Source organism: Mus musculus, chromosome X (assembly GCF_000001635.26).
Source record: "Mus musculus strain C57BL/6J chromosome X, GRCm38.p6 C57BL/6J".
NCBI classification, from domain to species: Eukaryota; Metazoa; Chordata; class Mammalia; order Rodentia; family Muridae; genus Mus; species Mus musculus.
In genome coordinates, this window is record NC_000086.7 from 135611718 (window position 1) to 135632731 (window position 21014).

Sequence of the window (21014 nt, forward strand, 5' to 3'; positions counted from 1 at the left end):
AAGGTGTGTGAGAACTACTGCATTGTCTAAGCCTTCTGTCCTTAGAGCTGTAACACTTGGGAAGAAGTCTGCTCTCCCAAAACGCCACCTGTAAATCCACTGCACACCTCAATGGATAGTCAGCCTCTTGTCTGCCCAGCCCGACAAGTACAAGGCAGTGTGGAGACTGCATGGCAGAGACAGAGGTGGAGCCAACTGCAGCAGTGAAAGAAGTGGAAACAACTTCACCTTCCTGCTTGCACTCACTCCCCTTTGCATGAACTCTCAGACACAGCCAGGCAAGAGATCTCCATGAAAAGCCTCTGGTACGCAGGCCCACAATGTAGTAGAAGCTTTATAGTGGGCCCATTCAAGGAAATAATTCATTGCACTTGTACTCTTGACTGATATGCTGGAACCCTAGAACTCACATTTTTCTCTCTGCTTCTTGGCCTTCATGAAGTGAGACTGTATCTCTGTCCCACAGACTCTACAATGCTCTATATACCTTGCCAATGTCCCAAAGTGATGGGACTAAGTAACCATACGATGAAACCTCTGCAAGTAAGAAAAAAATCTTTTTCTCCCTAAAAGTCAATTATCCCTGGTATATTGCATGTCAGAAAACAGAGTAACAGACAGAGAATAAGCTCTTTGAAGAGATGATAGTTAAGCCATGCACTTTTGAGTAGATATCCAACAATGTGGAGTTTACTTGCTATTGAACAGAGTATAACAAGAAAAAGAAAGGGAAGATGTGGTGGTCCAAATGGATAAAATAACATTGCTAAGTGGTAGCTTAAGAAACAGTAGAGGACAAATCAAACATATAAGCAAATGGACTCTAAGTAGTTTCATAAAGGAGATTAGTCTTATCTGCATTTTAATTCTTAGTACTTAGAATAATACCCTCAATAGCTATGTGATGTATGAAATAATCTGAAACCTGGGAAAGGAGGAAACCAAATAGCTGAATGTGTCAATGTGTTATGGGAATAGGTTATTTTCCTCACTGATAATTCCAGATAGCTTCTCATAAATAGCTCAAAGAAGCCTAAAATATGAGTAATTTAAATTAACTTGAGGTGGAGGGTCAAAAGCCTTTTTCTTCAAAAACATCTCCCACACTACAAACAAATCCAGGAAAAGTTGCAATGGTATTACATTATTTTAAGTATTTATGAGTGGATGAAACATACAGCATACCATGATGTAGTCATTGCATATCACATATACACAGCACTTTAGCCAGTAAGATGAAGATCAACAACAATAAACAGACCCTCAAAGTTCTCCATTTTCTTAGAGTTAATGTTTTTGATCAGTTTCTAACTTTAATCGTCTATAACGTACGAATTCTTACATCAGATTCTTGAAGCTCGAGAAAAGAACATTGAACAGATAACAGGTCAAATTTGGAGCTTGAGATGGAGTTAAACTTGGAAGTTTACTGAGAATAAGTGATCCAGTTCATGTCACTCCTTTTTGCTGCTTGTAGCATTGCCTTCAGTTGTGCTTGGACATCGGTGAGCTTCTGCCGGTCTAATCTGCCATGAAATTGCCATTGTTCATAGCAATGTATAGGGATAGGGTAAATCACGTATTTCAGCTCCATCAAAGGTGTTAAGTAATGAAGAATTTTCAGGAGCATAGGCATTGAAATGGGGTTAGAGACAAAGCTAATCACACGGAGATGGGAACACTTAGATAGTGCTGGCAGAATAGCAGAGAGTATGGCATCTGTTAAATGGCAATGGTTTATGGCCAGATGCTGCAAGGTATCTGAGAGCTTCTGCAAAAGAGTCTGAAAAGGCCCACAATCATCCCAATACATTGGGTTGTTACTAAGATTCAACAGCTTTAAGTGGGTGGCCTGAGCACTCTGGGATAGAAATTTGAGATCTCTGTAAGAAATTTCACAGAACGGCAGATACAAGAAATCCAAATTAGGTGGTAAGGCTCTGTGGAGAGAAAAACAAAGATAGGGTGAATGTCAGAGGAAGCAAAGCAGCCTGAGGAGTCTAGAATAAGCAGTTTTGCACACATACATCGCAGCAACTAACAATAGGGGCTTTAATTCACTTCATAGATGTGCGACCTGACCCTAAGAGGTTACTTTTCTATTCTCAGAATTTGTATCCTGGAGAATTTTCACAGTATGTTATGATACAGGTTTGTGCTAAAGATTTAGTGGAAAATCTTTAATGGAAGATAAGTTTAGTGGAAAATTAATCTACTTTGTAATTACAACACAGGCAAGTGTGGAACTAGTTCACCTGCTTGGAACAGATATGACAGAAGGAGCAACCAGCTGGAAGCTCCCTTGGCCAATCCATAAATGGCAGCCTCCACATTCACAGCCTGAACCTTGGAGATAGCAGATTAGGAAAATCTTCTGACATCAGCCTATGGGTATATGGCTATAGTACGTGCACCAGTGCCACAACATAAAGTCTTACTTTCAGTTCCCCCCTCTCTTGACTGCTAGAGAAGGACTGCATGCAACTTTTCCCCTTTATATTTCTGGACTGAGCACAGTGCCTGGCCATGCTTAGCTGGCTAAGGTTTTTGTGACCCTATTGTCTCAGACTATGAGAGACACTTTCTGGCATGGCTACTTTCAAACTCTCAAGAGGACAGAGATAGAAGGCATAACGAGTTTTGAGGCTCTCAGGAACCCCTAGCAATGATATCCCCTCTGTGTTAACAGGCATTTCAGGAGCCACAGGTACATATTCCAAGTCCTCACCTGAGGAGGCTATCCAGATGGTCTGTGAGGCTAAAGGAAGACAGGTTGAGCTCTTTCAGGCAGTTCATCCGCCCAAGATAGTTGAGGAACACTCGGAAGACTTTCCCATGCAAAGATCTATAAGTGATTTTAGAGAGACTCAGGCTGTCCAGATAGATCATGCGAGCCAGAAGAGTGGTGACTTCACTCAGTGAAGCCTGATCAACTGTCAGGTTCTGAATGCAAGTTAGATCGAGGAACTTCAGAGCGTTTTTGGCATAAGAAAATCTATCAATTTGTAGATCTCGGCAGCAGAGGTGCAAAGACCCTGAGCTCTGCTGTACTTTATTCAGAAGCAAAGCAAAAAATTCCCTTTCTCTCAAGGTACCATCAAGGGAAAGGTCTACTAGTAGTTCCATAGGCTGGATTGCAGACTGACTCTCGGGCTTTAGATCTACAATGCTGTACTGGCTTTCTAACTTCAGAATAGAGTGTACAGAGTGAGTACAACCATGAAAACAAGTTGGAGATCTGGCACCAAAATCAGGGCATGTTGTCTTGCAGTCAACACCCTGCCTTACATCTAGGATCCTCAACTTAGGGCCCCTGCAGGGAAAAGAGAAGATAGAACATCTAAGAGATATGCAATTTTAAAAGATATATTTATTTATTTTCTGTATGTGAGGACATAAATTTTAATATAAACTCACAGGATCAACAATGGCATGTGGGTACTTGATCTGCACTCTTTATGCCAAATACCAACAAGTCTATCCCATGAAAATTCAACTTCCTTTAATTGTTTTCTCCCTCTTTTATTAACCTCAATCCCTCTCCAGTGCTTAAGTGAGTGTTTTTCTCTCATGTAATAACACCTGCTATGTAAACCCCACCAATTGTATCCTCAATAACATAGATTTCACAATGAACATTGAGTATATTACCCTTTAATATGTTACCAAGTGTTGAGCCAACAGTTTGGCGTGTAAATCTTCAGCAGTCACTAGCTACTACCTTTGGGAGAGTGTCAGTCTGCAGCATGACCTCCTGTGTCTTAACTATTTGTCTATTATACTGGGTCTTACCCAGAAGAACAGTCCTGGGCAGGAAGAAACTGAAGACTCTCAACCATGGCTTTCAGGAGTTCACGCTGGGGTTCCTGTACACTTAATGTTCCAATGTGGAGACAGGTAAAAGGCCAAATCTTCACCATTGAAGTCAGTATCTTCCTATATCCTCCCGTGAAGGCAGCAGAGAACAATGGAACAAAAAGCTCCCTTGGGATCTCCCCCAGAGAATGAATTGCTACAAGCTCATTACTTAGTAGACTCTGTATAGCCAGATCCAAAAGCGAGGATGGGTCTCTTTCATCCATCATCATAAACCTGTATCAGGATGAGAGATATTTAGAAGTCCTGAGAAAATATTCGCAGACTCTTCTTTAAAACGAATTGTGAGCCCTTTCCCATTCTGGCATGAACAAAGCAGGCTGGTGGGTCAGTGACACCCAGAATTTAAGAGGATTTTGGAACCTGTAAGGTCGTAGAAAGCTGCTCCAAGACTTTCATCATCCCACAATATGAATATATTGAATTGTACCACAAACAACATGGATATTGTTTGGACTGCCATGACAAAAAGAGAAAGAAAGAAGGTTGGGAGGCCCATGAACATTCAAATAAGGCAAAAAAAATTGTCCTGAAGGCTAAGCCATGTCAAGAAAATACAAATGAAAAAGACTATTAAGATGCATGAAAAGAGAAACAGCAAGCAAAAGGATGATGAGCCAACTCCACAAGGACCATCCCCGCCTATCTGCTGGACAGAGAGGGGCAGTAGAGAGCAAAAGTACTTTCCAACATGATTAAGCAGAAATGAAAAGAAAAGGTGGGGAATTGGAAGGTCTCTCTACCTAAAGTTTGTGCCCAAGGAGAATCAGAAGTATCGAAAGTTATTAGAACAGGAAAAAAAAAAAGCATGGAAGAGAATGCTCTGTTGGTGATGGCTTTACAAGAAAACCACCTATATATGAAAGGTTCATTAGGCCAATGGATCTACGTTTCAAAAAAGCCCATGTCACGCACCCTGAGCTGAAAGACACCTTTTGCTTCCCAATACTAGGTGTGAAAAAGAATTCATCATCCCCATTATATACAACCCTGGGTGTGAGTTCCAAAGCTACAGTGATTGAAGTGAATGTGAGCGAGTTGGGCCTTGTGACACAGGAGGCAAGGTGATTTGGGGGAAGTATCCCCAAGTTACCAACAATCCTGAAAACAATGGGTGCATAAATGTGGTCTTGCTGGTTTAACAGTGATGTCATTCATACAAGTCATTCCACTCACTACCAAACACTAACCATGGTCAAGAAACTACCATCGCCGGGATCTTTCTGAACCATCAACCAGCCTTACCCCATGTGCAGTCATCAAGAAGTATTTATTAAATTATAAAGAAAAATAATACACTGCTCAATTTAAAAAAAACAAATGGAGAAAAAATATTAGTTGTACAATAAATTTGTGATGAAGATGGATAGCTATTTCTAGAACATTCAACTGTATGAATAGACTAGAAGCTGATTTTTCTGAGTGTGCAAAGGTTTGCATGTGTATATACAAACGTGTATGTATGTATGTATGTATGTATGTATGTATGTAAGACTACCATTAGAAATCAACAGTTAGTAGACGGCAGTGTCAGTTACCTACCTACCTGGCACCCAGTATGTCCTCTAGAAAGATACAAGGCATTAATAATGAAATTGTAAATATACATGATATTGACATAATAATCATTATTTTGGAAACAGAGAGTAACAAACCATCAAAACATCAGTTATTAAAGAGAAAAAGATTGAAATTTCAGCAAGTCCTACTCCATCACCACACATTTTGGGTAGTGAAGCAGATAGACACAAAACTGCAAGAGATTCAAATAAAGAGATGTGCATATACATCTAGGGACTTCAATTTGACATAAAAGTACAGGCAGAAAGATTGTGTTCAAATCAACCTAATAAAAAGAAAACTACATCCCAATACTAAAAGAAACAGCTACCATTTAGAGAAGGGACTCCATTAAAAAGTCCAATTAAAATAGTTAATGCTCTCTCCCATATTTCAAAACCAAAAAGTAGTCAAACTGAAAACAGACTAGTGGATCCTCTTGGCTCTGGAAAGAATGCAAAGCTGAGAAGTGAGGGTAAAACAATCATAGTTGTATATGATAAATATAAGTCTGAGACAGCTATGAAATGACACAGTAGCTCCCATTGAGACATGTGGTTACTACAAGATGACAACTAAATGAATGGCATTAAGTAATGGATATGAATGATCTGAAGCTTCATTGTTTGAGCAACAGAGCTTATGGGGAAAGATGAAAGCAGAGATGAAGAAAAGACACAAAAGCAGAAAATAAGGCTCTTGGAATATTTAAGAAATTAAATCAGAGTATTCATAACCTTTCTCTCTACCACAAAAAAGATGGACAAGTGCCAGAACATAGAATGATAAAAATATGTATAAATAATGAACTATCGTACAAATGAGAAAAATTCCAAGCAAAACTATTAAAACCACCTGAAAATAAACATTCTGTTTCTTGTCACATACCTAGTTTAGGGAACTTTACTATTAGCCGGTACACACTCAGACACCGTCCTTGGATAGAATAACTTGCCACTCAGACACTGTTCTTGTTTAGAATAACTTGCTGACTGAAATAAATATTACCCTGGACAAAAGCAAAGAAGAATTACATTAACTTGAGACTTCTTGGGATTGCAATTCCAAAAGTCACAACATTCAAGCAATCCTGAAAAACATGTTTCAAAGTTGTATAACTGGACTTTTTTACAATTTGTAAAGCAAGAGAGTTTAATTGTGTCATCTTTGTCAAAAGCTGTGATTATTTTGTCTGAAGTAAAAGTCAAACTTGCTTGTAAGAAAGGGGCTGGGCAGCCTTATGAAGCAAGGGTGATAATATCACAAAGCATTACAAACTCTAGTGACATTTGTTTCAAAAGTTGAATTTCATGTAATGTGAATAGTCAAATGTTGGATATTCAAATATTCAAACAGAGTAGTTCAAAATATTAGTTGTAGATGTGCCTGAAGTCCGGTTTAACAAGGCTCAAGATTCCATTTTAAGGGTGCCAAAGCAATGCTGCTATCGTGACATTATTTTTTCCCCACAATCTCAGTATCAAAAATATGTCTGTTCTCCCTGAGTAGATATATAAATCTAGTTCAATTGCAAAATACCTGCAAACAATTTATGAAATTAAATAACATGATGGCAAATTTCTCACATGAAAGAATGTGCATGAAGAGATAAGGGCAAAGGAAGGCATAGGAGAAAGGACTTATTCCAGACCAATCACCCCCAAACTTCAGAAAATCTCTGAATTGACAATATCATGTTACTTCTGGAAGAATAGAAAAATGGGAAGAGGAGAGATGGTTTGGCTGTTAAGTAAGAGAATTGGCTTCTCTTTCAGAGCCAGGTTTGATTCCCAGCATCCACAAAGTAGCTTGCAGCCATCTGTATCTTGAATTTTAGGGGATCCAACACCCTTTCTGACCTCTATGGGTACTACGTATGCACAAGTGCACAGGCGCACAGGCATACATGCAATCAAAACACTCAGACACAAAAAGTGAAATAAAAAAATATATAAGAATAGACAACCCAATGGAATAGCCAAGAAATAAAAGTCAACATTAATGGAAGTAAAGGGGGGCAGCAAATGCACTGAAGTAAAGGGAACGATGATATATTTAGAATAAAATTTAAAGTAGATCCATAAAATGTGCCATCTACATTACATAACATAGGTTAAAGACCTAAGAGAACAGTAAAACCAAGGGTTAGAGAGTTGGTTCAGAGATGGTTAAGAAGAGACTGAGTTCAGTTCCTAGCACCTACATGCTCACAACCACCTATATAACTCCAGATTCAGGGATTCCAATGTCTCTCTTCTGGCCTCCAGGGGCACCAGGCAAATACATGTTGCACATACATACAGTCAGGAAAAAACACCCATAAACATAAAATGGAAGTAATTTTAAAAGAAGTCAAACCGCACAGCTTCTTGAAGAATACAGGACAGCTCTTCATTAATCTCACCGTAGCAAAGGGCTTTCAAATATCACTCAAATTCTAGAGGCAATGAGAGAAAGCAATATGTAATTTGGTCACATTAACATGAAATCAATTCAAAATATATTTTAAAAAATTACAATGAAATCAAAAGGCAACAGAAAAGTTCCAAAGACCAGTACATATCTCAAACAATTGGATAATGAACTAATTATCCACAGAAATCGAAAACTGAAAGGCAATGGACCAGAAAAATTGGTACAAAAATCTGGAAAAGAAGTGAATTTTTAATTATACAATAATGTAAAAGCACAATCCACAAACAAGAAATGCCAAATTTTAATGACAATTAGATACATGTACAGAAAAACAATCACTTTTGGCAAAACCTTTAAAAGTAAGGCAGCATATTCTGTGCATGGGACTATGAGAAAAGAGTAGTTCTCATACATTTCTAGCACAAGTGAAAAGTAATAAAATGTTTCCAGGAAAAAATCTGAACTGCCTAACAAAACTACTGCATATGATCTTAAATTTGACCCAACAGTTCTACAAATGGATATATCCTATAGAGATCTGCTTCCATACAAAAAGATACATGCCTAAAGATGCTCATAGAAATATTACTTATAGCTTCAAAATATTAAAAATATACATAGGTGAATATTTAAGTAAAAATACACTATGGTCAAACAAATGTTTCTGATTCAAATTTGAAAAAGAATAATGGAAATCTGCATGAAATGGCAGGGTGTCATTCCTATAAATGTTGTTAAACAAAAAATTGAAAGTAAGAAGAATAAATAATACGTTGCCTTTAATGTAAGAGGACAATATAGCAAATTGCGTAACTTTTCTTTTTTGCAAAATAAGTAGAGGAGAGAATAGTCCTGAAACTGAAAACACTGGTTATTTCTACAGGGGAAGAACAGGAAGAAAATGAGAAGTAAGAGCAGGGTAGAAGGGAGGGGGAAAATGGTACTTCTCCAAGTTCAGCCTTGTATCATTCAAGTTTTTTGGATAATAGTAATGTTCATGTAACCAAAACATCCCTTTGTCCCGTGAACAGACTCTCCCTACCACTGACAGACAATATCCTGAAAAACCTGTCTGTAGTAAATATGTACAGGATGTCTCCTTGCCTTTATTCCCTAAGTATCACAGCACAGTAATTTACATAGCATTTACACTGAATTAGAAGCTGTACATAATCTATAGATGAATTAATGTATAATCAACAATACAGTACATTACATGCCAATACTATACATATGATACAATGATCATCAACTTCCATAGAATTTTAGTGAAAACTCACTGATGGGTTCCTGGAACCGGTGCACTGTTGACAGCAAGGAAAAAAATAAAACAATTAAAAATAACCAGAATACGGAAGTGACTGAATAACTAACAAAGGAAGCTAACGATACTTTTAGTGGTTGTTCATGCACGTGTATGCATGTGCATGTGTGTGCATGTGGAAGACAGACACTGACATCAGTTGTCTTCCTCCATCTCATCCCTCCCTGTCTTTGGATTTAAGATTTCTCACTCAGACTGAACCTCAGGGATTTGCCAAGATGGCTGACCAATGAGTACTGGGATTGTGTTTATCTCTGTTTTCTCTTTTTTTTTCTCCCAGCACAGGGATTACAAATGTTCATAGTCATGCCTGAATTTTCCATTCATGTTAGAGATACAAACATAGGTCCCTTTCATGTTTGTGTGGCGAGAACTTCACCAAGGGAGCCACTTGCCACTCCCTAGACTAACTGTATATCAGGTAAATGCAACTGCAAGGGAGGCGTGGCTAAGCAAATGGTTTGTGAAGGAAAGTTGGAAATCAAGTTAACTTCATTCCTCAAAATAAAGACTAAAAGAATTATACACAAGCATGTGCCAATAAATCATTTTAACAGGGATTTTGATTAGTAATTTTGAAGCTACTCTCTGAATATGCTGACTAGGAATGAAAAAAATATGTTACAGATGATGTCAAGTACATCAGAAAAATGTAGCTAATAGATAAAGCTAGAATAGATCAGAATCGCTTGCATTTGAGTCCTAATTTTAGTAGGACCAGCAAAAGTGATACCAAATTAATAATAAAGATACCCAAGACATTAGTTTCTAACTATTATTCTTATGGGGAGGACAAGCCTCCTTGAGAAAGTGGTCCTACTTGAAAACTTTATAGTGTCAGAAAATGAGTGTAAGGGAGAGATATGTGTATAAAAGCAATCCCAATGTCCAGGCCTAAAACAGTTTAAGTAACACAATTATATTTTAATCTGATTATAATATAAGGTATATTAATTATTCATAACCATATATTAATATAAATAAAATTGAAAAAATTAATGAGGGGTGAGGAAAACACAGCTCCTCCTTCCTAGGAATTCCAGTCAACAGATGCATCGGTCTTGCAATCTTTATATGCCCCAGTACAGGGGAACGCCAGGGCCAAAAAGGGGGAGTGGGTGGGTAGGGGAGTTGGGGGGGAGGGTATGGGGGACTTTTGGGATAGCATTGGAAATGTAAATGAGGAAAATACCTAATAAAAATATTTAATTAAAAAAAAAGAATGAGGAAGCCTGAAGATCACCATTAGGTAACATGTTTCAAGCTAGTCCCCAGAAAAGTTCTAAATGAAGTGAGTCAAAGTCTGAGAAGACAGAGGATAATTTATATCCTAAACTGTTCCCTTCACCGTGATTTTAAGGAGGTGACAGTAGCACTGCACTGGAGCAACATAAATGTTGTAATTTATAATTTAATGACAGAACTGAGGGAAACATCCCTGGGAATGCAACATATGTATACAATGTACTACCCTGACAGGATGCAAGCCAGGGAACAAAATCATTTTGTGTGTGTGTGTGTGTGTGTGTGTGTGTGTGTGTGTGTGTGTGTGTGTGTTAATGTGGTATGAGATTTTTAAAAAAATAAAAAATATGAATGCTTTGACATTAGGAAGGAAAATGAAGTGGACTTCTGCTGAACAATGAATGAGTTGTCCATTTATCTGTTTTTCGCATGGAAAGAGCATTCCTAGCTCAAGTAGCCTCTTTCTTTATTATGTGGACTGCAACCCACTGCCTGTTTATGACTTAGTGACAGATTTCAATTTTCCACAAGTCCATGGTATTATTCAAGCAGGCAAATCATCTTTGTCCTAACAAGGTTATTCCAATTGCCTTGTTACTCTAAGGTCGCCCACATAGCAATTACTTGTTCATTTTCCTCCATGGTGACACCATGTGGTTCTTCTTACCCTGTGATATTCCCCAGTCTTATTTAGCAACCAGTATGTGTTACTAGTAAACGTCTGTGTGTTGCATCTGTTCACTGTTGGGAATCATACACCTACCCATCTTGAAACATTATGGAAGGTATAATGTGCATCAGAGGGATGAATAAGAAATCAGAAAAACAGGTAACTTTTGCCAGAAATGAATAATTTCAATACAATCATTAGAAGATATGAAAATCAGGAGGAAGCTGGCAGAATAGAAACTCCCTCCATATCAAATGTTGAATTAAAGGAACCAGTATAAAAGCTGAGTATGGTGGTCTATATTTATAATCACAGCATCTGGGAAGTAGAGACAAGAGAATCAGGAGATAGAGGTCATTGTTGACTACATAGAGAGTTTGAGGCCAGCCTGGGCTACATCAGACCTTTGATCTATATAACCGAGTCAGGAAAAGAAAAGATGGACTCTATTTAAAAACAAAAAAGGACAAAAGAGCATTGAAGTATCAAAAAATCAGGGTAAATGAATGGAAGAACAGAAAGGCCATGCAAGCCAAAGAAGTTAGCACCAGAAGACTTCAACATCAGCTCCCTGTCAGGACTGGTGAAGTAAAGGTTCATCCAAAAATGTAAAACAGTGAAGAGACTGATATTTCTATTTTATTTTATGTTGTACATGTCTGTTCTGCCTGCATAAACAGCACATGTATCGAAGTACCTGTGGAGTTTAGCAGAAGGTGTAAGATGCCTGGAACTAGAGTAACTGACAGTTCTAAGCCACCATATAGGCACTGGAAACCAAACCCAGGACCTCTGGAAGGGCATCTTTTAACCTATGAGCCATCACTCCATCCAGAGACTTGGATTTCTATGGGAAGGGCATGCCTACTATTTTCACAAAACCTTACATTAAATTGGTAACTCTGGGCTTACACTGATTCCACAGGTTTAACAAATGATCATGAAGAAAGAATCTGAACTTTTTTTTAACTCCTATTGTCTCGGAGGATTGTCCATCCAGGTGAAACTTTCACAAAGGCCAAATATTTAAGGCCAAGGAACTCTGGTAAATGAGGACTGGAGAGAGGCTGCCAGACTGGCTTTGTGGTAGACACCTATAGAAGGCAGTGATGAGGTTTGGTGAATGACAGACAAGAACACACTGAAAACAGTGCTGGCAGCAGACCCTCAGGAGCCACAGCTCAGACGCCATACCACCAGTGTGTCAATGAGTAAACCCCACCACCAGGTAACACCCGAGGACTCAGATAATCCCATGCTTGAGACCACGGAGCAGCTCTACGTGTAGTGCCACTTACCTTCAGTAAGGGTCAAGATTGCAGAAACTGAGATTCCTGAGTTCCAGACCCACAAAGGCCTTAGGTTGCAGCAGCCTCCTTCCTCTCACAGATGCTCTACTGTTGGGTGAGAAATGCATTCTCTGAGACCAAAATTCCAACATAAATCCTGGTGCTCTATTTCCTTCCCCTAGGCTTAAAAGACACTTGTAACATATACCCTGACATAGACATTAGCACACTCATACTTTATAAAATGGAGAGTCTTGATATGAGGATATCAAAGTAACTTGTGGGATATAAATAAGGAAGCTCCTAACAGACAGCTACATTAACCAACTGAAGTTTGACTGCTAGGGCCTCTGTCACCAGCCTCAAAGTTACTAATGGTAAGAAAATCCAAAGCCTGAACTGATGAGATGGCTCAGTAGCTAAAAGAAAGAAAAAAAAAAAGATTGCTGCCACAAAGAACCAAGGTTTGGTTCATAGAACCTAGCTGGCAGTTCAGAACCATTTGTAACTCTAGTTCTAATCTTCCCAGGCTCTAGGACACATGTGTTTCCCATAAGCTCATGCAGTGAGGCACACACTAAAAATAAACAATTTTTAAAAGCGAATCCAATTTTAGTTCAAGTCCAGCTGGCAAGTTCCAATACTAGTGGACCCAGAAATAAGCATCTCGAAGACTGGGCACTTAAAACTGTGTTGGTGTTGCCCATTGTGCTTCATTCTTTTCTCCCTGCTATGCTTTTGCATCATCTAAAACTTTACAACGTTTTAAACCTTCTATTTTTTATTCCTGTCTTTACATTTACCTAGTTTTGTTCATACATATCTTCTGATTAATGCACTCTTTTCCTCCTTCCCCTCCTCTTTCTAACAGGCTTCCATTTTTTCTTCTCCACTTTCCTTTCCTTTATTCAGCATTACTTCTTCTGAGGTTCCTCAACCCATCTAATTAACTTCATGCATTTACTATTTCTACTCTGACCCACATTCAGTTTTAACTTTACGGCTCACTACACACTAGTTTTGTACTTTCTGCTCTATTCTCATTTGAGCTGAGGTAGTTGGATTTAATCAACTTTATGTCTATTACAGACATGGTCTGTATTGGTGTTTCAGCTGTTATAGTGGTTATTTCTGTCCTCTGGACAGTACTGAAGATTTAGCCTGGAAGAGGAAGCTGTTCACTAACATTTCCAAATAAAACTAGAAGAAATACCAATAGCGAGTGATGTAGAAATGAGAGCACAGAAGCACAATTACTATGAAAACCTGGAAATGACCATAACCCCTCAAATGTAACTGCTGAAACTAGAGACAATGAAGTGACTGGAAAGCTGCACTGAGAATTCAAACTCTGCACAAAATAAGATTCAGTGGTTTCAAAGAAGATACAAATAGCAGGTGAAGGAATGTAGCTAAGGAAATAGAGGTGCAAACTAGAAACATACATGAGAACATCAGCAAGAAACTGAATTTGAAAACAAAAAATAAAAAAATAAAAATATTAGAACTAAAAATCAAACAAAAAAACAGGTAGAAAAGTTCACCGGCAAACTGCATCATTTAACCTAATGAATATTGGGACTAGAAGGAAGAGTCAAGGAAACTCTCCATTTAAACATCAATATCATACAAAGAAATAAATAATAAAGTGAAACTCTGAGAAAACTTAGCTCAGGTTAGGTCTTGCTCACAGCATGCTCACAGCCTATAGCAAAATTATTATGATCAAACTGGTTTCCTATCAGTGCCAAAAGGAGCTTCATGATACAGAAATCAATAGAGGTAATACAGCCCTTAGACACATTTAGAGGAGAGATTGTAGGATTATATGAAAAATGAAACAGTGCAGAAAGTTATGCTTGCTTAAATATGTCGCATTCCTAAAAATGGAAGGATGCACTGAAAAGGCCTTGAGAAAAGCTAGAGATCTGCTTGTGACAGCAGCCCTGAAGAGTCTCAGAGCACACCTCAACTTAAAATGGTTCTATATAACAAACGTGTAGTGCACATTATACTAAACTGTGAAAGCAGAAACCATTTCATCTAAAGTCAATGGATAAGAGAATGGGACCTGCTCTCTAAACCCCTTTATTCTGCTTGAAGGCTTTGCCTACAGCAGTAATGCAAAGTGAGGAAATAAATGGGCTATAAACATAAAGGAGAAGGTTAAATAATCTCTCTATGGGTAAATAATAAGCTCCTACAATTAAGAGTACCAACAGTTGAACACAAGCACTAAGATGTGCTTTAACATGTTCACCAAGAAAAGCAGTATGCACAGCAACATAAAAAACTGTCCAGTTCATATTCACCAGAAACATATGTGTATGAATGTCATATGAAAACCAGCTTTGTATACATTATGTACAAACTTTAATGAGGCAAATTAAAATTGTCAGAATTTTGAAAATAAGTGACTGACCAAGAATCTTCAAATGTGTCTGAGTTGTGAATCCAGTGAAGATCTATCTCTCTGGATGAGACTATGGAAAAACGCTGATCAAATTCAATGAAATATTTGAAATAATGTCCTGGAATACAAGGAAAAATTTTCTGAAATTACTCACCAAATGCAAATGAATTTTGTAGTTAACGTATCAGTGTATCTGCAATGCTAATCTCCTAGTTTTGGTAATCTTATACTTCTAGTTCCAGTAATCCTATACTTCTAGTTTCTAGTAATATTACACTCTTATTTCTACACACTAGGAAAATCTTTGTGCACACCTTCTTACAAGTCTAAAATTGTTGCAAAAAAAATCAGGATTAAGATGTTAGGTATGGAAGCATATATCTGAAATTTCAGTATCAATAAGGCAGAAAGAGAAAGTTCACTAAATTTGAAGTCAATGAGCAGTTACACAGTGACAGTGAAAACAACCATCTGCCTTAAAGAGCCCATTACAAGAAATGAAATCACCCTGATTTACAGCAGGTATGTGATCATGTATTTGCTCTTCTGGCGTGAAAAACATTTTTGTTTGTTTGTTTATTTTACAGTATTGAATACAGTAGAAGTGGAAAAGGTATCTATACATTTCAGTCTTTGCTGTTTTTAAAAGACTAGCACATAAAAATTAATGGCATATGAAACTATGATGTAAATACGGAATATGATTCTTTGGAGTTGACGTCTCACCACTTTCGTTATCCCAGTTGACGCAGACCTCGAAATTCCTCTCACAGCCCAGGAATTGCCACCACGAATGGTTCAGGAATATAAATCTTGGAAGAGGGAGTGAAAGGATGTAATGAAGAACTTTAAAGAGAAAATAGGAAATGGTTAGTTACATACTTGAAGCTACCTCCACCTCGGAAGAAATTTATGCATCGCCCAACATGGAACCATTGAGTCCAGATCACAGATTAATTCCTCTACCCTGGTCATTTAGTCCCAAACAAGTTTAGTAGATTATTATGGGTCACCTACGTGGGCGGACTTGGAGATTTTCTTTTCGTTTTTTTTCTTTTCTTTCTTTTTTTTCCTTTCTTCTTATTTTTTTTAACTTTTCCACTCCCTCAGCAGTGTTAGTCGTTCATTTCTGGAGAGGAGTTCGAGGTGGTGGGCGTGCCATAGTCTTTGGTGGAAGCTGCCCCTCAACGGTCCCTGCCCAATTTAAAGCAGCCGCTGGTAATTCTGATTGGCTTTGAAGAGTCAGCTGACTTGTCTCGGACCCACCCACGTTCTACTCTACCTCGAGACCCGTAACTTCCATTGTACCTCGAGACCAATGACCTGTTGGCGCAATATCAGTAGGTTTAGATTATGTGCCTAACCACCTCTACCTTTGGGTTAGGAATTGGTGATTAGGGGTTAGAGATAAGGTTAGGATTACTTACCAATTAATGGAAAAATAAACTCATATAAGTGAGATATAGCCATTATCTGGCTATAGATTTACCAAGCCAGTCCATAACTTATTGTCGGATTTAGCTGACAAAGCCCTAATTATTTGTTCAACTTTAATCCCACTATACTTTTTTATTCTTTTCTACACTACCATCCAATCAAATATAACTTTCATTATCGTCATCAACAACAACAAAAACTAAACTAAAATTCCAGGAGAATAAAAGTCTGTGCCTACCTCTTATTTCAAATTTGTAGCAAATGTGCACACTTAGTCTTCATGTGGGTCCCCTAAGAATTGGAGTCAGGGGTTGTCCTTGACTCTGTTCCCTGCGTTTAGATCTCTTTCCCCCTACTTGGACAGCGTAGTTGGGCCTCAGTGGGAGAGAATATACCTAGTCCTTTGGACTAGATGTCCCAGGGTAGGGTGGGGTGGTACCCAAAAGGGGCTTCCCCTTCTCTGAGGAGAAGGGGAGGGGCCAAAGGGGAGATGGATTTGCAAGGGCGGGATTGGGAAGAGAGGAGGGAGGGCCTGCAATTGGGATGTAATGTGAGTGAACAAGTAAATTATGGAAAAAATATAAACTAGACATATAAATACATTCAACCCACAAGACTGTGGACACATTTAGATAATGAAAACATAAGGCTCAGCACAACCACTTGACAGTGTTGAAATGTTGCTAATTATAATAATTATCACTGGGTACGTGTTACCAAAATGCTGAGTGAGAAAGTCTGGCTTATTTCTCATTTTTGACTTCTTGAAAAAATGTTCTTTTTATTTCCACATAGTCACCTTCAACCTAAGCATCAAACTACGGTCCTGTCAATATTAACTGCCAGACGAATTATGAACAAAATATATAAATACAAACCGTCATGAAATAGTATCACGCTTTTACTTAGTGAACTGCTTATAGTGTCCAAAAATACAAATCTCTTTAAAATATTTTTAAAACTGGAAGGTGAGCTGGCAAGATGGCTTAGTGGATAAAGGTATTTGTTGCAAGCCTAATGACCTGGAGTCTCAGGAGTGGAAGGATAGAACGTGCTCGCTCCCACCCGCTGTCATCTGACCTACCCCCGCTCACCCACCCACACATGCACACACGAATGTCTGTTTTTAAAGAAGGTATAATTTGTGCTCTCCCTCCTTCAAAAGAACAGACACTGGACAAACCTAAAGTCACTAATTTCCCTAATGAACTCTGAACAGAAAAAGAAAATGGGAAGGTCCGAGTAGAGAACCATTTGTGCTGTGGTCAGTCAGAATCAGGGAGATAATATGTTTAATGGTATTTTTAGGTGGATCACTGCTTGGTGCAAATTGACTAACACAGGAAATTTTGAAAAATTGGGATTTCCTTCGTCTATCTATGAAGACCATATCAGCTAATTGCATAAATAAGCTATTGTGAATGATTTCACAAGAAACTTACATGTACAAGTATTTCTGAAGGGTATTAATTTGATGTACCTCAGGTTCATACTTAGGAATGTATATTGATTCAATTATAAAGAAAGGATTAAAGCAGGCCAAGTGTAGGAAAATGTATAAAGCCTGGATATAATCATCTTAAATAAGGCAGACAGATATCCTGTGTTTGTGTCATTTATGGATCCTATAGATTTATGGATTTTATAGAGATACATAAAATTATATTTTGCAAGTACAAGTGAGACTGTCTTAGGGAACCAAAGATGGAGGTGGCAAGAGAAAAGGGGAGATGTGGAGGAAAGAGTGTGATTAAGTCAAGTAATATGCTCATATGCCATGCCTCTGTATAACCCATCACCAAGTAGAATTACCACATGCCAGTAAAAATGACATTTAGAAAGAGCTACAAAGCTACCCCTGAAAAATAAAACACAGTGAAGTTTAATAATAGTCCCTTGTTTTCATGGCTCTCAAAATAAGTTTTGTAGAGTGGGCAGTGGTGATGCACTCCTTTAGCCCCAGTGCTTGGGAGGCAGAGGCAGGCAGATCTCCAAGTTCAATGCCAGCCTGGTCAACAGAGTGAGTTTCAGGTAGCCAGGGACACACATAAAAACCCTGTCTCGGAAAAAAATAAGTTTTTTTTTTCTTTCCATTTTTTATTAGGTATTTAGCTCATTTACATTTCCAATGCTATACCAAAAGTCCCCCATACCCACCCACCCCCACTCCCCTACCCGCCCACCCCCCCCCTTTTTGGCCCTGGCGTTCCCCTGTTCTGGGGCATATAAAGTTTGTGTGTCCAATGGGCCTCTCTTTCCAGTGATGGCCGACTAGGCCATCTTTTGATACATATGCAGCTAGAGTCAAGAGCTCCGGGGTACTGGTTAGTTCATAATGTTGATCCACCTATAGGGTTGCAGATCCCTTTAGCTCCTTGGGTACTTTCTCTAGCTCCTCCATTGGGAGCCCTGTGATCCATCCATTAGCTGACTGTGAGCATCCACTTCTGTGTTTGCTAGGCCCCGGCATAGTCTCACAAGAGACAGCTACCTCTGGGTCCTTTCGATAAAATCTTGCTAGTGTATGCAATGGTGTCAGCGTTTAGATGCTGATTATGGGGTGGATCCCTGGATAAGGCAGTCTCTACATGGTCCATCCTTTCATCTCAGCTCCAAACTTTGTCTCTGTAACTCCTTCCAAGGGTGTTTTGTTCCCACTTCTAAGGAGGGGCATAGTGTCCACACTTCAGTCTTCATTTTTCTTGAGTTTCATGTGTTTAGGAAATTGTATCTTATATCTTGGGTATCCTAGGTTTTGGGCTAATATCCACTTATCAGTGAGTACATATTGTGTGAGTTCCTTTGTGAATGTGTTACCTCACTCAGGATGATGCCCTCCAGGTCCATCCATTTGGCTAGGAATTTCATAAATTCATTCTTTTTAATAGCTGAGTAGTACTCCATTGTGTAGATGTACCACATTTTCTGTATCCATTCCTCTGTTGAGGGGCATCTGGGTTCTTTCCAGCTTCTGGCTATTATAAATAAGGCTGCTATGAACATAGTGGAGCATGTGTCCTTCTTACCAGTTGGGGCATCTTCTGGATATATGCCCAGGAGAGGTATTGCTGGATCCTCCGGTAGTACTATGTCCAATTTTCTGAGGAACCGCCAGACGGATTTCCAGAGTGGTTGTATAAGCCTGCAATCCCACCAACAATGGAGGAGTGTTCCTCTTTCTCCACATCCTCGCCAGCATCTGCTGTCAACTGAATTTTTGATCTTAGACATTCTGACTGGTGTGACGTGGAATCTCAGGGTTGTTTTGATTTGCATTTCCCTGATGATTAAGGATGTTGAACATTTTTTCAGGTGCTTCTCTGCCATTCGGTATTCCTCAGGTGAGAATTCTTTGTTCAGTTCTGAGCCCCATTTTTTAATGGGGTTATTTGATTTTCTGAAGTCCACCTTCTTGAGTTCTTTATATATGTTGGATATTAGTCCCCTATCTGATTTAGGATAGGTAAAGATCCTTTCCCAATCTGTTGGTGGTCTCTTTGTCTTATTGACGGTGTCTTTTGCCTTGCAGAAACTTTGGAGTTTCATTAGGTCCCATTTGTCAATTCTCGATCTTACAGCACAAGCCATTGCTGTTCTGTTCAGGATTTTTTCCCCTGTGCCCATATCTTCAAAACTTTCCCCCACTTTCTCCTCTATAAGTTTCAGTGTCTCTGGTTTTTTTTTTTTCCTCCATTTTTTATTAGGTATTTAACTCATTTACATTTCCAATGCTATACCAAAAGTCCCCCATATCCACCCACCCCCACTCCCCTGCCCACCCACTCCCCCTTTTTGGCCCTGGTATTCCCCTGTACTGGGGCATATAAAGTTTGCAAGTCCAATGGGCCTCTCTTTCCAGTGATGGCCGACTAGGCCATCTTTTGATATATATGCAGCTAGAGTCAAGAGCTCCGGGGTACTGGTTAGCTCATAATGTTGTTCCACCTATAGGGTTGCAGATCCCTTTAGCTCCTTGGCTACTTTCTCTAGCTCCTCCATTGGGAGCCCTATGATCCATCCATTAGCTGACTGTGAGCATCCACTTCTGTGTTTGCTGGGCCCCGGCATAGTCTCACAAGAGACAGCTACATCTGCGTCCTTTCAATAAAATCTTGCTAGTGTATGCAATGGTGTCAGCGTTTGGATGCTGATTATGGGGTGGATCCCTGGCTATGGCAGTCTCTACATGGTCCATCCTTTCATCTCAGCTCCAAACTCCGTCTCTGTAACTCCTTCCATGGGTGTTTTGTTCCCAAATCTAAGGAGGGGCATAGTGTCCACACTTCAGTCTTCATTCTCCTTGAGTTTCATGTGTTTAGCAAATTATATCTTATATCTTGGGTATCCTAGGTTTGGGGCTAATATCCACTTATCAGTGAATACATATTGTGTGAGTTTCTTTGTGAATGTGTTACCTCACTCAGGATGATGCCCTCCAGGTCCATCCATTTGGCTAGGAATTTCATAAATTCATTCTTTTTAATAGCTGAGTAGTACTCCATTGTGTAGATGTACCACATTTTCTGTATCCATTCCTCTGTTGAGAGGCATCTAGGTTCTTTCCAGCTTCTGGCTATTATAAATAAGGCTGCTATGAACATAGTGGAGCATGTGTCCTTCTTACCTGTTGGGGCATCTTCTGGATATATGCCCAGGAGAGGTATTGCTGGATCCTCCGGTAGTACTATGTCCAGTTTTCTGAGGAACCGCCAGACTGATTTCCAGAGTGGTTGTACAAGCCTGCACTCCCACCAACAATGGAGGAGTGTTCCTCTTTCTCCACAT

General features: G+C 39.0%; 1 protein-coding gene and 1 pseudogene across 2 annotated transcripts; one reads left to right on the forward strand and one right to left on the reverse strand.

Annotated features, from left to right (window-relative positions):
• Positions 1-1236: 1236 nt before the first annotated feature.
• Prame (preferentially expressed antigen in melanoma) lies at positions 1237-15988 on the reverse strand. 2 transcript variants are annotated; one of them, NM_029459.2, is made up of 10 exons: positions 15810-15988; positions 15519-15638; positions 14802-14910; positions 12389-12487; positions 9132-9155; positions 7800-7873; positions 6325-6445; positions 3793-4092; positions 2729-3313; positions 1285-1940 (listed from the first exon to the last, which is right to left on the reverse strand). In NM_029459.2, the coding sequence occupies exons 8-10, from the start codon at positions 4086-4088 to the stop codon at positions 1427-1429; spliced, it is 1395 nt and encodes a 464-aa protein (NP_083735.2). In that variant the 5' UTR covers positions 4089-4092; positions 6325-6445; positions 7800-7873; positions 9132-9155; positions 12389-12487; positions 14802-14910; positions 15519-15638; positions 15810-15988; the 3' UTR covers positions 1285-1426. The 2 variants fall into 2 exon arrangements, with proteins under 2 accessions (XP_017174123.1, NP_083735.2); XM_017318634.2 differs by lacking the exons at positions 9132-9155; positions 15810-15988 and having other exon boundaries at positions 1237-1940.
• On the forward strand, positions 4144-5185 carry Gm15021 (predicted gene 15021; annotated as a pseudogene).
• Positions 15989-21014: the final 5026 nt, after the last annotated feature.